Source organism: Petaurus breviceps, unplaced genomic scaffold (genome assembly GCF_028583685.1).
Source record: "Petaurus breviceps papuanus isolate PSGF00001 unplaced genomic scaffold, PetGlider_PUasm1.0 90849, whole genome shotgun sequence".
Classification (NCBI taxonomy): Eukaryota; Metazoa; Chordata; class Mammalia; order Diprotodontia; family Petauridae; genus Petaurus; species Petaurus breviceps.
The window spans coordinates 26,682,839-26,705,777 of record NW_027187361.1 but is presented as its reverse complement, the minus strand read 5'-3'; the positions used below and the strand labels follow the sequence as shown (position 1 = coordinate 26,705,777).

The 22,939-nt window shown below is 40.8% G+C and overlaps 1 protein-coding gene across 8 annotated transcripts in view; it reads right to left on the bottom strand.

Annotated features, from left to right (window-relative positions):
* The window catches only part of NPAS2 (neuronal PAS domain protein 2), a 247,683-nt gene that overhangs the window by 47,223 nt on the left and 177,521 nt on the right, over positions 1–22,939 (bottom strand). For all 8 annotated transcript variants that reach the window (XM_069073028.1, XM_069073027.1, XM_069073021.1 and 5 more), the window contains exons 6-7: positions 5,292–5,412; positions 3,779–3,892 (exon numbers count right to left, since the gene is read on the bottom strand). In XM_069073028.1, coding sequence (XP_068929129.1) covers positions 3,779–3,892; positions 5,292–5,412 — 235 coding nt within the window. The remainder of the gene's footprint in view (positions 1–3,778; positions 3,893–5,291; positions 5,413–22,939) is intronic.

The following is a 22,939-nucleotide window of genomic DNA, read 5'->3' as shown; positions in this document are numbered from 1 at the left end:
ATGGCCTATGATGGGGAGATGCAAATGAAAAGAGCTCGGGGTATTCCAGGGAAGGAAGGCCTAGGAAGGACATTAAGGTAAGGAAACAGCACAAAGGTGCCTAAGAGGAGGTACAGTAAAGTGGAAGGAAGAGAAGGGAAGACCTAAAAAAAAGGCTACAGGAATCTCTGTCAGGGGTTCCTGACCTTTCTGCCTCACAAACACATGTGGCAGACCGGTGAAGTCTATAGAAGACTTCCCAAGCCAATGTATTTAAATGAATAAAATAAAACACCTTGGATTAGCAAGGAAACTAATTGCATTGCAATATATTTATCGATTTTTTTTTCAAGTTCATGGACCCCAGAATGAGAACTTGGCCCAGTTCTCTCCCTGCTGTATATTTCAGAATCCCCCTAGGAGGGCACCCTGTAATCTCAGCCAGTGGAGAATGAAGAATATGCTTTTCCTAGTCCTGCTTTGGGTTTGTAAAATGGGCTCTAACAAACTTTAATTCTTTCATTTTCAAGCTTCCCACTTCCAATGTTCACAACAGTAACACTCTGCCCACACCCTTTCCAAAGAAAATCACACATAATTCAACACATTTTTCAGGCAAAAACAGTCTCAACTTGAGAAAAGAGTAAATGAAACCCAGCAAATGAAATAGTTTCAGGTACCCAAAATTAAGTCTGTGTACTTCCCTGGAAATGTCTAAAAAATGAAAAATGGCAGCAAACGCCACAAGGAAATTCAGAATCATCTTAATGAGATTTTGGAAGTGTAATTTCACAAAGGATTCAATCTCTATAGCTTATCAGCCAATTATACAGTAGATAGGTTTTCTTTAATTACACAGGCACATATACAAATACATATACACCTACACATAAATACCAGGGTTCATTAAGTCTTTCCTATCAATTCATGGTTGTACCTAGGATATACTATGCTGTTTCAAGGGCTATAACATGATTGTAATAAGAGGCAGTGTGGTAGAGTGGAAAGAAAACTCGGGTTCAATTGCTGCGTCTGACAATGCTGGCCACGTGACTCCCCACCCTCCACCCCCAAGGCAACTCCTTTAACCTCTCAAGGCCCCCATGAAGTTGTAGGACTATGGAAGACTGGCACTGGTGAAGGGAGTTTCCTAACTGCAAGTTCCCTATTTCGATGAAATCACAGGTCTGGTCCCCCCATTCTCCCAAATGTTGCCATTATTCAAGTACCTTAAGAAAAAACTTTAAAAACCTGTTTACATTAGTCCAGATGAAAGGCAAATCTGAAAGGGTCACTAGAAATGTATATATGTGTTATAATGTAAATGAGGACTGTGTGATTATCACAGGATTTCTTTTGCTGTCACATGGGGCTCCCTAAGAGTCAAGGGGAATCAGAAACTCCACAGAGGGGTTTTTACAGACAGAGGGCTTACATAATAACTATTCATCTCCTTTCTTTATTCAATAAAATACTCATTGGCTGCATGGTGACCAAGACTGTCAGCCACTTCCAACTAAGGGTATCAGACTCTAATTTCTCTTTACTATGTTTAATTTAAGGAGGAGCAAAGGATGCTTATTTCTTACTGTTCTGGCAAATATTAGGAGGAAGGAGAGGCAGGGTGGAGTTTCCTTTCAAGTACTCTGACCTCTAGAAGAGCAGTTTACCATTGTCTCCACTGACAGCTTCATTTCATTGATCTGAGAATCGGACAAGGGATTGAGTAAAGCATGGGGTCTACCTATCTGAACTTATTTAATTTAGTTAATTTTATCCTTTGTTGCTATTTTTATCTCTTTTACTAACCTATTGCCTTGTACTTCTCAACACTGGTTTGGCCCAAGCCCTACTCAGACAATTGTTTACTACCGCTATGGTGGACCTAAATGCATGCTAAAAGCCTCCTGTAGAAATCCTTTCTCTCAATTCTAGAAAACATTGGTTAGTCTTGCTAAAGGACAAGTGTGACTATGTCACTGTCTGTTAAAGTACCTTTGGTGACTTCCTAATACCTCTAAGAGGTAACTGAAACTTCTTAGCTTGGAATTCAAAGCCCTTCACAACCTGATTCCAGCTTACCTTTCCAGACTTATTTAACCTGAATTCCTTCCACACGTTCCATGTTACAGGTGAACTGACTTACTTGCTATTCTGTAAATTTAGAATTCTATCTCTTATGTCCAAGAAAACCCAAAAAGGGATCAGAAAGAGTTGGACACAACAAAAATGACTTCACGACAACAAAACTCTTACGTTCATGCCTTTGCATATCCAAAACTCCTCATCTCTCTCTCAGAATTTCTAATTCCCTTCAAAGCTCAGCTCAAGTGCTTTTTAAAACTTCCCCTAGTTGATGGTACTGTCTCTCTGCTCAAATAATCACGTAAAAAGTTAAGTATAGTAAGTTAAGTGTATTGTCATCACAGAATAAATGGTACTGGAAAAAAGGTCACTTTAAGTCAATCTACACAAAACTTGGACCAACATTTTGTGGGAAACTGAGAAAAAGGTTAAATTGGGTCTTTAAGTTGAAAAAGAAAATAAAAGCTTATTTCATTTTATATTTAATAAAATGTACTTCTTGAGTGAAAAGATGTGGCACTAATTCTTAGACTTAACAAAGACTAAATCAAATGTTGTTTCAACTAGCATTTTTTTTTTTAGGATATAGCATCCTTCACTTCAAATTTGTTTTCGCAGTACCAATCAAAGAAGGTCAGTCTTGCAAAAATATCCAGGCTTTCTTAAAATTTTTCAGGGTCCTCTCTAAATTCTTTGATATTCAAATCATCCTCTTAGAGGCTCTTACCAACAATTAGTGAGAGACAGACCAACAAGGATGTTAGCCTAATGAGGAGGGGAAGATGTTAGTGTTAAGGCAGGGTGTGTTTCAATGGGAACTATTCTTCCAAGGGGTTTGTTTGTTGGTGAACATTTTCATGTTGTCACAAATGGTGGGAAGGCAGCACATTTGATAGATTTCTCTTTGGAGTCAGGAAATACAAGGGTTCAGGTCCAGCTTCTGATATATATGGCTAACTTAAATGAATGGAGAAGAAGCAAGGTAGAATTTCTCTTACTTAATTGGCAAAAATTAGAAATGACTTGGCACACAGATAATGGCTCTTGTCACGATTTTTGCTGCTTCTGCCTTAGTTAACTCTGAACTTATTGTCATAGTAAATAAAAGTTAACTAAACTAACCCACTATGAGTCTATTGGACCAAAGCCATGCCAATGCCATTGGATTCTAAAGTTCAGACTGTCCACACTACACTTAACTCAGGCATTAAGAGATTGTTAAAACACCACATTTCCCTTTACCTATTTAGAAAGAAACTTAGTCAACTCAGTCTATGTTACTGAGCCATCAGGACTGAAACATTTCACCAGTAGTCCAGTTGTAACAAGGGGAGAAGAGGGAGAATCCAAGTTTTTGTGTGTTTTAGTGGAAAAAAAGAACTATTTAAGCCCAAGTGTATATAAGCTAAAAGCCTGTTCTTCATTAACCACAAGTTGTTCCTATTAAAGTGCATGATTATTTTATCAACCAAAAAATAAATAACCTGAATTTCAGTGGAATCTCAGAACTGGCACGAAGTGATGTAAGGGCAGGTTCCTAACAAGCTGCCGGTACTTTTTAAGAATATAAAAATGTATCTCAAGGGCTCTAAAATTCAAGTCAAAATCTGAAACACACATTCTTCCTCCTCTGTACTCTGCCATTCCTTTGCCCCAATATGCACATTTGCATGATAAAATGCAGCAAAACATGGATATGACAATTAAAGCTTACCATTGTTGTAGGACCGAAAATTTCCTACAAATTTTATGTATTCATATGTTGGAAATTCCTTTGGGTTCAAACTGCCTCTGAGAAGATGACAATAAAACTCTAAATCGTTGTCAGCTGGATCATTAAAAAGAAAAGGAAGGGAGAGAGGAGATATGAGCATTACACAGAAACTAGACTAAACAAGTGGTGTCTTTGTGAAAACTCCTGCATGAATTTAGTCTGCTCAGACACTGCCAGGATAGTTCTCTCATTATGACTGACTGGTAGGCCCTGTTTATAACCTTTGCCATATAGGTTTTTCTTTCTAAACTTCATAGACATTTTATATCCCACATTTGGACACAATTAGTCTTGATTTGCTCACAAATGTCTGAGGTTGATTATGTCAGCATAGATTAGCCGTGGCTGCTTTTGTATGGTATATTAAAAGTAAACTCCTCATATAAGCCTCTCTTTCTCTTTTATTTTTTTTTTCTGCTTTGAAGTACAGAAGGATAACAAAATAAATTGTCATGGAAAATGGGTTAAAATTTGAAAACATGGGCAAAGAATCATTGCTACCCTTATAAATGTAATTTTATATGCTTCACTAAATGACAGACATTTCACTAAGAATTAAGGTCTTGCCCTCTGTGTTTTTATGGGGACAAAAATCCTCCTAAATGAGAGGACTGGCCTGAAAAAAAAGATCAGGATGTCATCTTTATCTACATGCTGCCAGACATCTGGATTTTAAACAAACAAAAAAATTGATTAAAAAACCCGGATGTATTTCAATATTCAGATGTTTGGCATCATGTAGACAAAGCATCTGGATTTTTGATAGAATTTTTCAGTTTTCCATCCACATGTTTCACATTGTGTAGACACAGCGATTGGCCTTGCAAGATGAATAGAGAGTTCAAGGATTCTAGAATGCATCATCACCAGCAGAATCTCTGCCTTGAATAACAAATTCTTTTGTTAAATATGAAAAGTGAGTTGTGATTTTTTCTAAGCTGAATTTTCTCATATTTCAAACATAAAAAAGAAAATATATTTATTTGTTTATTTATTCATTCCTTCTTTTCTTTCTTGGTCTCTCTCAAAAGGGCAGTGACTACTCAGGGGACTCATCCTAATACTGACCAGTAGAGAAGCTCTAACCTGTCCTTTTTTTCCCCAATCTGGGCCAGTTTGCCTCTCTCTAGACAGTTTGGTGGCCCTCCAAACACCCAGGGACTCACATTTGTGCCAGACTTTGTGTGAACATCTATTAGCTTTAGCCCAACTGAGGCATAACCTCATCAGGCTCATTAGACCCTGCTAAAATGTACATTTTTTACTTTTTTTGTCTTCATAATTCATCAAATGGCAGCTGTTGCTTTAAACTTGAGCTATATCTCTAAGGGCCACAAAAAATCTGTTATGTAGAATAATTATTCTTGCAATCAGTTTCTCTTTCTGAAACTACTCTTGAGATATCGCTTTTTCAAAAATGAAAATCCTATTCCAATAGTAAAACCAAACTTACATTTTAAGTATTCTGGAGAGGAAGAGTCAGTCACAAGCATATGAGAAGAAAGCATCTTATAAACTTCGGAATGTTCCTGTTCTGGAAGGAAATTCAACAAATTCTGATCCATGACATCTGACTGAAAAAGAAAAAAGAGAAGAAAAAGAAATGGGAGGAAAGGCTTATGCAAAGCATAAGGACCAAGGAATGAAACACAATTAAGCATATTTCCCCATAATGACTGCATGAAGTACAGAACCGATTCTTAGGGTAACACTCATTCCCATGAAAATTCTCTCCGCAATATTATATAAATCTTGAATATATGGAATATCTGAAAGGTTTTACTTAGCAATAGCATAAATTGTTATAATAATGATTAAAATAAATAAATATATAACAATATAGCTTATATATTATCTATAAATAAATAATAAAAATAATATAAATTACTGTATGGAGTGTTTTAAGGTTTGCAAAACACTTTGCATATCTTGACACATTTGATCTTCACATTAATCCTGTGAGGTAGGCACTGTTTTATTCCAATTTTACAGTTAAGGAAACTGAGACACACAGATGTTAAGTGACTTGCCCAGGGCCACACAGTTAATGGCAGAATTTGAACTCAGGTCTCCCTGACTCCTACAGTCTTTCCATTGTGCCAGCTAGCTGTACTTTTCTAGCTAGTATACTTGTTCATGCCCATGTAGAGAACAAATGTTTACATAAGTCAAGGATCTCAGGAATACAGTCTTTAACTCCTGCCCAAAGGAAAATGCTAATTTCATACATTCTGGCAGGCAGCGGTATGGACAACCAGAAGGCAAGCCACTAAACCGTATAAGATCATAGGATTACATAGTTTGAAAGCAAAAAGGGACGACAGATCATCTAGTCCTTCATTTTACAGACAGGAAGCCTGAGGCTTTGGGCCTTGCTCCAGGTAGGAAGTAGTATAGTCAGGATTCAGATTCCAAATTGAGCATTCTTCCCCCTGCACCACGAGAGAGCTGCAAAGGATTTCAAGAAATCATAAAATCAATACACTATTAGTATATTAGTTCTGGAAGGGACCTTTGGAATGACCTAGTTCTTTGTTTTTAGGTCAATGATGTTCTTTTTTTTTTTTTTTAAGCAATCGGGGTTAAGTAACTTGCTCAAGGTTACACGGCCAGTTATTTCTGGGTGTGGTGCTGAGTGTCTGAGCCCGGGATTCGATCTCCAGGTCATCCCAACACTGGAGCCGGTGCTCTTACTCGCTGAGCCACCCGCCCACCCCTAAGCAATTGGGGTTAAGTAACTTGCTCAAGGTTACACGGCCAGGTGTTTCTGGGTAGGTGCTAAGTGTCTGAGCCCGGGATTCGATCTCCAGGTCGTCCCAACACTGGAGCCGGTGCTCTTTTACTCGCTGTGCTACCTGGCTGCCCCTATATTTATTTTTTTTTTTAAGCAATTGGGGTTAAGTAACTTGCTCAAGGTTACACGGCCAGTTATTTCTGGGTGTGGTGCCGAGTGTCTGAGCCCAGGATTCGATCTCCAGGTCGTCCCAACACTGGAACTGGTGCTCTTACTCGCTGAGCCACCTGGCCGCCCTTGGTCAATGATGTTCTTAATCTGAGGTCTGCAGGCAGATTTCAGTGCCTTATGAAGTAGGATGGGGAAAAGGAAAAAAAATCTTTATTTTCAATAACTTCTAACTGAAATTTATGTATTTATTCAAAGACATTATTCTGAGAAGAGATACACAGGCTTCACCAGACCGCCAAAGACCCAAAGGGATCCATGGCACAGAAAAGGTGAAGAATCCCTGTAAATGAATTCTTTCTTATAGCCAGCTGAAATCTCTTACATGATTTTAACTATTTTCTCTAGTATGAGGCAGTCTGGCATGGTGGAGAGGGTGCTGGATTTTGGTGCCAAGTAAATCTGGGTTCGAATCCTGCTCCTGTGTGAATCTGTCTCTAATAATCATTAGCTGTGAGAGTGGGCCACACTGGCTCCATTTACGAAACCAGAGCGGCTGGACTAAATTGCCCCTTTCAGCTCTAAATCTATGACCTCATGATGGCCCAGACAACTCACTTAACCTCTGTGTGCTTCAGGTAACTCCCTGGAATGTCTCTACTAAAGTACAGATTGGTGGGTGGTGATCTATAGGGAGTTCCCCCACTGGGATTTCTCCATTCTGATTAAATCACATGTAGTTATATTTAGTCTTCTCTGTGTAATGGAGATGAATATTACCCTCTTAAAAATATTTCACATACCTAAATATAGTAACTAAGTGGCCCCTTGGCCCTCTATTGCACTGCTCTGACTGAAACCCATTGTAGATATGTCTAAGAAGAAGGGCTGTCGTAACCCAAACTAGTCCCAGGTTATTCGATCAATTAATCAATTGTTGTATTGTTTTCAGTGATGTCCAACTCTGAGTGTCCTCATTTGGGGTTTTCTTGGCAAAGCTGCTAGAATGGCTTACCATTTTCTCCTCCAGTTCATTTTACAGATGGGGAAACTGAGGCAAACAGGATCAAGTGACTTGCCAAGGTCACACTCTAGTAAGTGTCTAAGGCTGGATTTGAACTCAGGAACATGAGTCTTCCTGAGCCAGGTACTCAACACTTAGCTGCCCTCCAATTAACCAATTAGCGTGCAGTTATTAAGCACCTGTGATATACTAAGCACTGTCCTAGGCACTGTGGTTATGATGAACAGAAATGTAATAGTCCTTATTCTCCAGAGTCTACTTTCTACTGGATATGCCCAGTCTGGCAGAAGCTGGCAGCCTGGGATGACTCTGGCTACTATCTCCAATGGCACAAGATACAGACATGGAAAGAAAAGCATATAGAACATAAAAGAAATAAAAGAAGAATTTAAAAAGAATTTGATTTTTTTTCTTATAAAAGTCCCAAGTTGCAAATTAACACCCATGTGGCACCTGCTGATCTCTTGCTCATTAAAGCAATTAGATGAAAATAAATATTCTTCTTCCACCAAACTGTGGTTGGATCTCTCCCAGTCTCCATTCAAGAGGAAAAGCAAACGTGCCAGCACAGCAGGCACTGCTTTCACCAGTGTCAGGCTGTCGCCACTCTCACTTATCAATCCAAGGTACGAGGCTCTTTCTCCAGGTCACGTGACAAGCTGACTACACCTGGCTGCCTGATCTGGGCCCTTTCTGATCTCAAAGACTCCAAATCCGATGCTGAAATTCCAAATCAAACCTTTCCCATTTTTTTTTTCCCATCAAGGAGGGCTTGAGCATTGTCAGGAGAAGCCTTGACTTCTACAGACTGGAATGAAGGAGTTATGCAGGAAATGTTTTCCTCTCTGACTTTTGTAATCTCAGTTTCATCTGGTTTTTCCTGGGCTAAAGGGAGTAAGCTGTCATTTACCAGGGCTTTATGGCCCCACATGAGGCAGGGTTGGGATTGGGGTGTGGGTTAAGTGGAGAAAGAAGGCAAAGTTCACACGGTCATTCAGGTATTCTCTGAAGCCTGATTCTCCACTTCTGGGGAAGCCCTATTCCTGTATCGTGTAGATAAGGATAGAGAGAATAACTGGATTTAGGATTTTATTGATCTAGGGAATCCTTATCAGGTGAGGAAACTCCTTCTGCCAATGCAGGTCAGTACATTTTCTGCAACTAAATCTTCTTAGTGAATAGCCTGGACCAAAGGTTCTCAGACTTTCTGGTCTCAGGCCCTCTTTATACTTTTAACAATTATTGAAGACTCCAAAGAACTTTTTGTTTATTTGGGTTATATTTATTGGTATTTACTATAAAAACCTGAAACATTATAAAAAGAGTTTTGACTCAAGGATTCCCTGAAAAGACCTCTAAGGGTCCCTAAAATCACCCTTTGAAGACTACTAGCTTACTTTCTCTTTTTTTTTTTTAGAGGGGGGAAGGCAGGGAAATTGGGATTAGGTGACTTGACCAAGGTCACATGGCTAGTTAAGTGTTAAGTGTCTGAGGTCAAATTTGAACTCAGGTCCTCCTGACTTCATGGCCAGTATTCTATTCACTGCGCCACCTAGCTGCCCCAAGACTACTAGCTTAGCGTACTGAGAAGCTAGAAGCTAAAAGCTAGTATGTGTCAGAAGTAGGACCTGAATCCAGAACTTTCTGACTTCTAAGATAGTTCTTTATCCACCAGGCCATGATGGCTCTCCTGATATAGACAGGTCTAGAATTAGGGTGAAGTGCTATATTCTGGATAGCTAGGTGGTACAGTAGCTAGAGGCCTGGGCATAGAGGCAGGAAGACCTGAGTTCAAATCTGCACTCAGACACTTACTAGGAGTAAGTCACTTCATTTCTGTTTGCCTCAGTCTCCTCATCTGTAAAACAGGGATAATAATAGCATTTCTCTTGCAGAGTTATTGTGAGGATCAAATGAGATAATATCTTTAGAGTGCTTGGCAGACTGCCTGGCACATATAAATAGGTACATATCATTACTATATATCTCACCGTAGTATCTATTACATTATATCATATATATTATTATAAATAATTTACATATTATTAATAGTATTATTCAAGGAAAAGCCCAACTTTCGGTTCTCCCTATCTGATGAACACTCCCACTCCCTTGCAGGCTAAGGCAACATAGAGGTAAATATGCAAGCTCAGAACCCAAATGGTTACCCATAACAACCACAGCAATGCAAACTGATAGGCTACCAAGAGTTTTTCTTGCAATCCTGCCATAGCGCTAGTATTGCTTCCAAATTTTACAGATGAGTAAATCATCTCAGAGAGGCTCACAGAATTATAGATATAGATCTGGAAGGAACCTTAGATACTGATTGGTCTGGCCCTACAGAACTACAAAACAACCATGCAGTCCTGTAGATGATGAAACTAAGAGCCCAAGATGTGAAGATGTTTGGCCAAAGACACACCGGTGGAAGGTGGCATGGCTGGGACGTAAATTCACAAGTTTTAATTTCTGTCTAGGATTCCTCCCATCATCCCTATATGGACCCATGCGGCTAAAAGCCAGGAGTCAATCCAGGACTTGAGCAAAACATGCTGTGGCTATTTCTGAATAAATCAAATCATCAGATATGACCACATCTGACGTTATAACCGTAGGCTTGATGCCTACCGTAATATCTACCCATGTAGATACATACTGGCTCCCTATTACTTCTAAGATCAAATACAAATGCCTTTCTTTGAAGTCTTTTACAATCTGGCTACAACCTACTTTTTCAGTTTTATTATACATTACTCTTTATCAGGTACTCTATAGTCTAGCTAAAGTGGAAAGAAGGAAGGAAAGAAGGAAAGAAGGAAGGAAGGATGGAAGGAAGTAGAAAAGAAAGGTGGGAGAGGAGGAAATAAGAAGGAAGAAGGAAGGATGGAAGGAAGTAGAAAAGAAAGGTGGGAGAGGAGGAAATAAGAAGGAAGAAGGAAGGATGGAAGGAAGTTATTCCTCACTTAAGATACTATCTGGTTCCTTTGCCAGGTGGTCTGTTCCTCATGCCTGGAATACACATTCTTTCCTCACCTCTCCTTCCTAGAAGCCCAGGTTTCTTATAAAGCTAAGTTCAAGCTCCATTTTTGATTCTTAACCTGGAGTCTATGAATTAATTTTTTTTATTTAGACAGAATTGGTTTACTCTGTAATTCTGGGTGTTTTATTTTATGCAATTAAAAACATTATTCTGCAAAGGAGTTCATAGACTTCACCAGACTGCCAGCAGGGTCGATGACACAAAAAGGTTAAGAACTTCCCGATCTACAAGAAACCTTTCCTGATCCCTCCCCCCGCCCTCCCCCCCACACTCAGTTGGCAGGACTTCCTTCCCCATACACCCCCACACACACCAATTGCCCTTTATTTTCTGCATATATTTTGTAAATATTTTATGCCCTGTTTTAGCAGAATGTGTTGGAAGTTGACTTGGCCTCTGAGGCCATCCCAGGCAGCATATGCACAGAGTTCCCCTGAACACTTCCCTGGATCCTGGAGATAGGGATACCTCAGCATTGGGCAGCACCCTGCCCAACAAACTCTGATCTTCTTTTCTCCCCCTCAGTGAAAGTCTCCTAGTTATATGATGCCATCTGGAGGAGCAAAGGAAGAGAGAACCAGCCAAAAGTTGTCTCTCCTTTTTTCATTATTATTATCAAACTTTATTTTTAATTTATGGAATAAAAGCAGCATTTCTATAAGCCAGTGCAATAAAAAAGATGATTGCACATGAAACTGCAAATGTACAACTTGCTATTCTTTAAAAAAATACAACAAAACTATCATGGACATTTTTTCTTCCCCCTTCCATCCCTTCAGGATGGTTACCATTACACACAAACACGTATGTGCATATATATGCATACATATCTGTGTACATACATGTAAAAGTATTCTGTGCATACTTTTGTTTATCTGTTCTTCTCTGGATGCAGAGAGCATCTTTCTTCATATGCCCTTTCGAGTTAATTTGGGTATTTATAATATTCAAAATAACTTGCTCATTCCAAGTCACTCTTACAACAATAGTGCTGTTGCTGTGTGCGATGTTCTTTCGGTCCTGCTCATTTCGTTCTTCGTTATTCTGGGCATGTTTTTCTAAGATCACTGAGCTGGTTTTTTACAGCCCAGCAGTGTTCCATCACAATCACATACAGCTGGCTCAGCCATTTCTCTGTCTCTTCTTTTAAGTGCCAGGGCAGCCTTCTCCCTTGCAATTAAGGAGCAGGGCCAGGGGAGAACCAGAGCATTGCTCAGGATCACTTAACATGGCACATCAGACTGAAACGCTCGCTGTCTTTTCAGTTCTGCTTCACCAGATGGCCAGAAGGAGGCAGGGAGTTATCACCTCTGATATGACCAAATGCTGCGTCACACACATCGCCCGGAGTCTGAAGAAGTTTCCAGGGCAGCTCTCAGAGCAGACTCCCTGGGCTGGTCTCTACTGATTGAGTTAATCTCTGCTACACTTACACATGCACATAAAACTTCTGCTACAAACATACACATGTCCTGTGACAGACTATCATTTCTACCTCTTGAGGGGAGGGGTTGTTTCATTTCTATCTTTGTATCCTCAGTGCCCAGTACAGTGCCCAGTACATAGCAGATACATAATATCTGCCGATTGGCTGGTCAATTTAGACCACACCTGCACAACTTGGCAGGAGGTAGGGGCCAAAATTAAAATAGGCTAAATTTATTGGGGCTGCAGATAGGTTTTTAGCAGCTCACTTTTCAAGTAAAAGATAATTAATGATTAAACTATTTTGTAAGTAAGCCATATTTTAAAAGGAGAAATTTCAATTAATATCAATTAATTACACTTACTAAAGTTTTTTTATCTATCATGAACTCACATTAATGTTAAAAAAAAATTTACTTTGTTGCACTCACTTTGTCCCTGTTCAGTGCCAATAAACACCAAAAACACATCAAAAAGATATGACCCCCATCCTCTCAGAGACTGATGACAGTTGGTTGCCATGGATCATGGGACAAACAGGAGAGAGGGGGCGGTGGCACCCACATTAAATCGATCAGCAGAGACCAGTCCAGGGAGTCTGCTCTGAGAGCTGCCCTGAAAACTTCTTCAGACTCCAGCGATGTGTGTGACGCAGCATTTGGTCTTATCAGAGGCGATCTGCAACCCACCCACTAAGTTACATGAACGCACAGTAGGGACTGGTGGAAGGTGGGTTAAACGGGGCATTGACAAAGTACGCATTACATCATCTTCTACATTTTTGTGGGCCCCCCAGAATCCTTTGGTGGGCCACAAGCTGTAAGCAGCCCGCAGGCCGTCTGTTGTGCAGGCCTGATTTAGACTAAGATTTCTTACCCTTTTGTGTGTCATGGAGCCTTTCTCAGAATAATGTTTTAAATACACAAAATAGAATACATAGGATTCCAAAGGAAATGAACTCTTTAAATAGAGCTATCATTTTTTTAGAAAAAGAATATCCTAAATTCTAGGTTAAGAACCCCTGCACTAGACCATTCTTCAAGGAGATGGAGAAGGGGAATATGTCATTTATGACGTCTGCCCTGCTGCTGCATCTCATGGTTTTTGAACTTAAATAAAGTGACTCTATCGCTTTCTATTTGTAAGGATTCTTCTCTCTGATGTGACCCCTCGCTATGAGCAGGAGTGAAGGAAGGCAGCAGATGGGAGGAGTGATACAAGCCTAAAATTCCACAGGACAAGATCAGCGATAGGAAGATGGAAGAAGGGATTTGAGAGAAGAGGAAAATACAGATTTGGACGGGTTTACCAAGGGATTAAGATGGGGAAAGGTAGGGGAATGTAGTTAGAGCGGTGATGATGGCCTGGAAAAGGACTGAAGAACTGAAGGATAGGAGGTCAGTCAGGGTGAAGAGGAAGTACAGAGTTACACGTGGCAAGGAAGAGGGAAATTGGAATGACAATCCTGATTGGATTCGGGAATTTCAGAGTTGATAAACATGAAAGCAGTGCATTTGTGGGTGACAGAACAATGAAAAACAAGACCATTGTCGTGTGTACTTAAGGTGGGACGCAGCAGAGGTTCATGGAAAATGAGTAGCTGAGAATTGGGAGGGGAGGGTATTGGAGAACATAAAGCCCTCAAGTCTGAGGGCAAGGAGCTGGGGAGCAGAGAAAAAGCTGGGATCCAGGCACTGAATTCACTGAAGAAAACGGGAGGATCCTGGACGTTGGTGGATAACAGCTACCAGAATTTTGATTGGATGGTAGATAATGATTGAGTGAAACTCAGAGTGGAGGTCACTGATTAAAGGGAAAAGAGTGGAAGGGAATAATCGTTTATTAAGAGCCTACTACGTGCCAGCTCCTAAGTCCTTTACTCATTGTATCCCCCCAACAGCCCTGGGTGATAGGTGCTGTTATTATTCTCATTTTACAGTTGAGGAAACTGAGACAACAATAAGTTCAGCCACTTGCCGGGGTTACACAGCTAGTAAGTGTCTGAGGCCATACTTGAACTCAGGCCTTCCTCATTTCAGGCTGAGTTTTCTATACTTCGTGATGGTGGCAATGAGGAACGAGGATCTGTCTCTCTGGCATCTTAAAAAATGTCACTATTCTCATTTTGTGGGATCCCTTTCTATTTCCCTAGCGTTCCTATGATTCGCAAAAGCACGAACTTTAGCACTCCCTCTTCCAAACCAGGAAGTAAATGTCATCTATATCTAAAAACCCCAGCCGGAAGACCAATTGGGGAAGTTAAATTTCTTGAAAGACTGTCAAATGTGTCACTAAAATCCAAACACGAAGCAGGGTCTGTACTCGCTTTCTGGAGCTGCTATTTCATTTGGCTTCATCTCATCTGTGTCTACATTTCTTCCTTAGTTCGCATCCTTTAAAAAAAAAAAAAACCAACCTCTCCCAAGAAGCCTCTGTTCCAAATATCTCTTTTACTGCTTCCCGTTGATTAACATGCCCATCCAGTCATCCTTCCTTCTCTGCCTGTACTGCCTGCTTTAATTTAGTTACCTTGGAAGGATACAACTTGTTGGCACAGCTACCACTTTCAAGTTTCCGACGTAATCTTATTTCACCATTTAAAGTCATTTTCTGCCTTTTAGAGTCACTTCCTCCTTTACCCCTTTTCTGTGTCAAGCTGGAGACAAAAAAAAGTTTCTGATGTTTCACTTAGAGAATGGTCTGCAAAAATGTAATTTTAGTAGCCTATAGCCCGTCTCTGAGTTTGCAGGTGGCCAAGGAAAATTGATTTTAAACCAGTTGAAAGGAGAAGATGGTCAACTATCTTCTTTGGTCTCTTTCCATCAGCCATGCCTCTCTTTATCCCAGGCTACATGCTAAAGTCATAGCAAAAGAAGGTCCCCAGACAAGAGTGAACAGCACCCCAAATTGGCACTAGTGCAACGCTTGCTTAACGTGAGCAAAAACTGGCTAGCACCGTACTATACTCAGGGGAGGGTGCAGATTCTTCACTGTCTCTCAACAACGCCATGCTCATTCCAATCTGCCTTCTTCTCCTGGCTTGAACTGCTCTGCTCACCCCAGTACTACCTTCCTACCCAAGCTGTGCTCATTCTTAAAGTCCATTTCAAATTCTCCACGAAACCTTCCCTGAATTCTCTGATCCTCAATGATCTTTCCCCTTTTGGACTACATACAGCACCTTTTAATATTATACATTTTGACATTTAACATTATATAGGCATCATCCAACATAATGCTTTGCACATAGAAAGCGCTTCAACAGTTTTCACTGAAATACATTTAGCATCTCCTATAGATAGCCTTGGATTGCTCTGATCTTTTTATGTGCAAAATCTCATTCCCCCTTCTCCCACTCTAATCTGACCCCTGAGGTCAGAGAAAAGAAAGACCATAGCCTTCTTCTGGATGCCATATAGTATTGTAAACTCTTAGTGACAAATACTTGCTCAAATGATGTCTTTCCTATTTTTTTCACCTCCCTGCCTTGTGAGAGTGAAGAGGAAAAAGCTCAGAAAATTTGAGTTGAGTTTTTCATAACAACTTTTCTGAAAAGGATCTAGGATTTTGGGTACTTTGCAAGCTCCATACAACTCAGGAATGCAATATTGAAGCCCAAAATGCTAATACAATATTGGGCAGCATTAAGAGGGACACAGGTTCCAGGAATAGGGAGGTGAGAGTGTCATGGGAACTGCCTTGTCAGACCTCATCTAGCGTACTGTATTCGGTTCTGGGTGCCATAATTTAAGAAATACATCCATGAACTGGAGAAGGCAGTCAGGATGGTAAAGGGCATTGAGTCCAAGGCATGTAAGGACTGGCTGAAGGGACTAGTCATACTTAAAGGCCTAGAGAAGACCACCTTCGAGGATTTGAAGAATTAACACACATGGGAGGGTCTCAACTTGTCCTGCTTGGTTCCTGGGGTCAATGGGTGAAAGCTACAAAAAAGAAATTTTAGATTTGATGTCCAGAAAACCTTCTTAACAATGAGAGTCGCCTACAAGCAAAGTAGGAGGCTTAGAGAGGTGATGAGTCCCCCTTCCTTGGACGACTTTGAGCAGAGGCAGGACTACTACTTGTAGGGAACTTTATGGTGAGGTGGTAGAGTGACTAGAGCACTGTGCTTCATCTTCCTGAGTTCAAATCTGGCCTCAGACATTTCCTAACTGTGCGATCCCTGGCCAAGTCACTTCACCCTGTTTGCCTCAGTTCCTCATCTGTAAAATGAGCTGGTCGAGGAAATGGCAAACCAGACTAGTATCTTTGCCAAGAAAACCCCAAAATGGAGTCACGAAGATTGGGGCCCCTTCCTCATTCCATGATTGCCTAGGACCTTTGACAATTTTGTTCTGAACATCTCTTTCTTCCTTTGCTAGCCAAAAGTACCTCCTAGCTAATCAAGGCTGTATCTCTTCTTTGCATGTCTACCAGAGATTACTTTACTCCAGATGTAAGTTTTGGTCTTCCAAGAGCGGCCAGATGGCGCAGTGAGCAAGAGCGCCAGCCTTGGAGTCGAGAGGACCCAGGATTGGTTCCGGCCTCAGATACTTAACACCCACACAAAATAACTGACTGTGTAACCTTGAGCAAGTTACTTAAGCCCAACTGCTTTGGAGGAAAAAAAAAGACTTAACGACAACTAAAAAGTTGCCAAATAATGGCAACCAAAAGGAAAAAATAATTGCCGCTGAATACGTCCAGTCCATTCAGCACAGAAAAAAACAGCTTTAAAACATGTTATCGGTCATGAAAAGTGAGGTGGGAAGGTGCAGCTGTGAAGATGCAACAGCAGGGAGACACCTACACCTTCCATTTGTGAGATGTCTATGCCGTTGCTGTTCAGCCACGCTCCCCATCCCCGGCATAGTGGGCCAGGAATCCAAGGGTTTGGGTTGGCACCCCAAGATGCTCAGCTACCTGCTTAACTTTTGGCAAATCACTTAACCTCTCTGGGTATCAGTTTCCATTTCTGTAAAAATAAAGAGGTCGGATTAGACGACCTTTAAGGTCTTTGCTAGCCCTAAATACTATGATCTTAAATTTAATTAGTTATTCTTTTATGTGAAGTGAAAAAACAGTTTATAAAAGTGGTAACAGATGGTTTTCAAATTTGAAATCAGAAAAGGAAAAGGAGCTTATTTTTCTGAAAATCACATTTGAAATTCCATCTACAATGTCCAATAATTAGGTCACCAGGTAATTGAAGTGCACACAGGAGAACACTGGATGTGCACCGTTTATACAAACAGCTCCATGTTTAAGTACCTGATTACTAGGTCATGGAGGCGGGCATATGTCTAACAACTACCAAGTTAATACCATTGGGTACATTCACAGGCCTTTTAATGTCAAAATTAGAGAAATTTCTGCTTCTACCCCTAAGCCTTCAAAAAATGAACAATGAGAAGGTGAGCTGATTTTGAGGGGAAAAATTATCCATCAGAAATATTCCATCATTATTCTCCAACCTGACACTTAAAAACAAGATAAAGCTGGTTCTTAGGCTTCTTGGGGGGAGGGAGTGAAAGTGAGCCTCTTCTGGGGCAGGTAGGTAGTGCAGTGAATAGAGCACCGACCCTGGAGTCAGGAGGACCTCAGCTCAAATCCAGATTCAGACACTTAACACAAAAAACTTGCTGTGTGATCTTGGGCAAGTCACTCAACCCCAATTGCCCTCCCAAAAAAAGGGCAAAAAAAAAGCAAATGAGCCTATTCTGATAATGGATCCAAGGCATTTCATTTAGTGTGTCAGTCTTCTGGCGATTCTCTAAGACCTGCGCCAGTGAGGGGTCACCCCTCTATGAATGAAGTCACGGGTCTGGCCCCTATGTCCTACCTCTAGCACCTACAATAGTACCTGGTTTAATAACATGCTTGTGAACTGAATTATTGATAGTAGTGGGGACCATTAGGAAATCAAGGGGAGAAAAAAATCTCTTCTGCCTAATGTTGACTTTAGGCAATCAGCTGAAACACAAAGGTCAGAGAAATTATGGAATGGGGTGGAGGGGAGGATGTTTAACCATCAAGGACTTGACTGAGCTCCTACATTTCTACTGGTGAGAAGGAAGTGAAATGGGCAAGTTTTTATTTTATTAGTGTTACATTGAGTCCCCCCACCCCCATTTATCAGGATTATCAATTGATATGGTTTCTGTAGAAAAGCTAAATTGGGTTGATATGAAATCATGGTGGCATAGAATCTTTCCTTTGATGCATTTCAAGCCTGGCAAGGCATGGTTCTGCATTTTCTAGGACAACACTGGGTTTAAGTAAAATGGAGTTTGTCTGCTGCTGTATCTTTATAGTAGGTAGCTATGTAACTAGAGGACTGTATAGAGCAGTAGACCTAGAGTCAGGAAGACAAGTTTAAATCCTGCCACAGATATTTCCTAGCTCTGTGACCCTGGGCAAGTCACTTCACATATGTCTACCTCATCTGTACAGTGAGGATAAAAGTAGCATCTGTCTCACAGGGTTCTTGTGAGGATCAAATGAGATGATATTTGTAAAGCATTTTGCAAACTTAAATGATACTTGTAATAATAATAATATTAAGAATAATATTAGAAATTCAGTTTCTCATCAATGAGGAATTAACGAGGTCATAGTCATAGATCCCAGCATTCCTAATCCCAGGCTTATTGTTAAATTGTTTTTCAGTTGTGTCTGACTCTCTGTGATGGCATTGGGGGTTTTCTTGGCAGAGATACTGGAGTGGTTTGCCATTTCTTTCTCGAATTCATTTTACAGATGAAGAGACTGAGGAAAACAGGAGAAGTGACTTATACAAGGTCACACAGCTGGTGAGTGCCTGAGGTTGGACTTGAACTCAGGTAGATGAGTCTTCTTTCCAGTATGCTGCCTAGCTGCCCTTAACCTCAGGCAGTCACCTCCTAAACACATGCTATTGTATATCTTATTTTGTATCTTATTTTCCTCATCTGCAAAATGAGGTGTTTGTGCCAGAGGCCCACTGAGGTTCCTGTCTGTCCTTAGTTCTGTGATCCTGTGAACATAACTTAAATGTCTGAAATAAAGTCCTAAAGAATAAGGATGCTTCAGGGCAAAGTCATAATTACTCCTGGGGGAAAAAAAGCTTACCTAGTAAAAGTGGATCTTTCTTTAGAAAAAAGCAATGAAAAAACCATTTATTGTCCAAAGTCCTTGGTACCACATTTTTTTTCAGCCTCAAGTGTACTTGCACATTCGTGCTTTCATCTGACCTCTTTCAGAACAAGGACAGGATTAAGCCAAAAGAGTGTGAAGGGATGAGGAAGGATGATGCAGTAATAGAAGCACTTAGCTATGTATTCAAGAGATCCACTTAGAGCAAATATCACTCAATAAGTCTTAGAGGCTGATAGGTATTGAGGTTTTGACACAGTCGTCACTGCCAGCTCACATGTCTACCACTTCTTCCTATACATTGTCTTTTCACAACCCAAACTCAGCTGTCTCTCCTCCTCTCATCCCCTTCTGATCACTCCTCTACCCTCAGTCCTTCAGACCTTACTTATATGGCCATTTGGCCTCTTAGCGTTTTGCTCTTGCAGCAAAATGTTTTGTGGTTTTCCCCCCTTTGGAGTGGGGAAGGCAAGGCAATTGGGGTTAAGTGACTTGCCCAAGGTCACACAGCTAGTAAGCGCATCAAGTGTCTGAGAGTGCATTTGAACTCAGGTCCTCCTGATTCCAGGGCTGGTGCTCTATTCACTGTGTTTTTTTTTTTTTAATGTTGTATCTTGTATGACTATATCTTCCCAGTCCCCCAAAACATGGGCAATATATTTGATTTGGTATTCACTTGTAGCACGTGTTTCCATGCCCAGCATGCAAGAGGCATTTGATAAATTGCTGGTAAGTCACCATCAGGTTTTCTAAGGTGCCTTGCACAAGGGTCTGGGATGTTTGAGCCCCTTAGGAGCATCACAGAGATTCAACCTGCTAAAGTAATACTGTTGCCCCTAGAAGCAGATGGGCCAGAGCCTAAGGTAGGACCAGCAACAGTAACACCTGGGAATTGGAAACACAAATTCCATAAAGACAGCATACTTGGCACGTGCACAAGCTGGTCCGCGAGACTCTTTTTTCTTTTACTAGGATCATCTCACTTCTTCAAAAACCTGCTGACCTCACAATTAAGCCCAGTGCACATTCTTTCAGGGCTACAGGCTAATTATGACTGGCACAAGGGGCAACCAAGTAGCATCTTCAGCCTTGAATAATTCATGTTTTAATACAACCTCCAGGATACGCCAGAGATAATGGGAGGAACTGGGAGGAAGGGAGTACAGGCAAAGCTGGGAAGAGAGGGAGAGGAGGAGGAGAGGGTCAGGGAGCAGAAGAACAGGGAACATGGACAAGGTTTGGCTACAGGAGCATGAAGGAGTGCAGAGACAGAAAAGACGATGGATCCCTGCCCTTCACACACAGAGATGCTGTTGGGTGGGCTGCACTACAAAGCAGAAAGGAATTCGGTCATCTATCAATCAGTATTTACCAGACACTTAAAATGTGCACAGCACCTGCCCCAAGGGTCCAAGACAGTCCCTGTAGTGCAGGGAGGGAGCGAGGCTGTGCACCCCACCCCCCACTCTGGCTCAACATCTTTAAATGCCCCAAATAAAATACACCACTGTCTACATGGAGTCTCTCCTGATCTCCCCAGCTGCTGCTGCCTCCCCTGTACAATTATCTTGTGTGTCTAAGTGTGTGTGGGTGTGGGTGTATATATCCATACAGAAATATATATGCATATATATTTACATACATACTCATGTATGAATGCAGTTTACTAATAGAATTTATTCTATTTCCTGAAGGCAGAAACATCCTCATTTTAAAAAATGTCTATATGCTCAGGGCTTCTGAGGCATGTGGTATCACGGACAGAGAGCTGACTTCAGAGCCAGGAAGATTCGGGTTTAAATCTTACCTCTGACACATGGTAACTATGAGACGGATCCAAGGCATTTCATTTAGTGTGTCAGTCTTCTGGCGATTCTCTAAGACCTGTGCCCGTGAGGGGTCACCCCTCTATGAATGAAGTCATGGGTCTGGCCCCTATGTCCTACCTCTAGCACTTACAATATTACCTGGCTTAATAACATGCTTGTGAACTGAATTATTGATAGTAGTGGGGACCATTAGGAAATGACTATGCTATAAAAACCACCAAGTTATAATGCTGTTGTTGTTGAGTCATATCTGACTCTTCCTGACCCCATTTGGTGTTTTCTTGGCAAAGATACTGGAGTGGTTTGCCATGACCTTCTCTAGTTCATTTTACAGATGAGGAAACTGAGGCAAACAGGGTGAAGTAACTTGCCCAGGGTCATACAGCTAGTAAGTGTCTTGAGGCTGAATTTGCACTCAGGTCTTCCTGACTCCAAACCTGGTTCTCTATCCACTATACCACCTAGCTGCCCTGTCAAGTTATAAAAGGCATCAATAAAACATTAAAAATATTCTATCATGTATCATCATAATTGGTGAATGTCTTCTGTCTCCTAAGTTGATTATAGGTTGTTCTTCGTAGCTGCCATAATGGCTAGCACCGTAGGCACTAAATAAAGATATTTATTGAATGGTTAGATAGATGAATGGATGAATGAATAAATGAATAATTCCTTGGATTTCTAAGAAATCATTAGTTCTTGATGACTGCTAAGGAATATCTACTCCTGGGCCTTTATCCAGACCACTCTGGCTTCTGATCTCTCAACTGTGCTTGACTACCACTATCCACATACTTCTTAACCCTTTGCTTGACCTGAGGACTACTGTTTGGGTCTCCTGGTCCTGGTCTCTGTCTGTCCACACCTTTGATATTGCCATCTAAGCCATAGCATAACATGTAGACTATAACATAAGATTTTCACTTATTGATATATTGTCTTGTGTCATTTTCACATTAAACAAATCCTTCCAACTGGATTGCAAACTGCATGAAGAAAGGGACTAACCATGTTTTGCATTTTGCCATAGAACACCCAATACAGGACTAATTGTATAGTAAGTGCTTAGTGAATAACTTTGTTATTAATAGAAATACACACATATTACAACTGGTCTGAACAAAAGACTTGGTGGTTTGGATTTTTACAAGGAACATTGGAGGTATCTAAGGAAATTATGAAGCACAAATGAGACAGTGTATTTAAAATACTTTTCGAAACTTTAAGCACTATGTAAGTGCCGCTCATCATTAGGATTAAATGAGATGTTTGTAAATCACTTGTCACCATTCTTGACACACAATAGGTACTATATAAATACTTATTCTTCTCTCTTTCCCTTACTATTAACCTACAGTCACCAGGCTTCCAGTCTGGTTTCATTCCCTGAGCCTTCTGTTGTACTCAAGAAATGTTTATAAAACAATATGGGGGTGGGGGTTGGGGTATGTGTGTGCTAGTAAATGTTTAACAACTGGGCTCCAGAAAAAACAAACATGTACACACACTCATAAGTGTGATCTGTATTATTAATACTTTCTTAAATCTAGACAATGGGGAAAAAAAGATAAATCAAGGTCTGACAATTGTAGCAATTACATTCCGCTATCGAAAGCTGGTTGAAGCTGGATCCAGCACATGCCTAGAAGTATGATACACTCTAAAAAGCACTGTAATAGGAGTCTGGACCCCTAGATTCTAATCCAGGGACCTTTGACCTTTTCCGTGTCATGGGGAGTCTGGA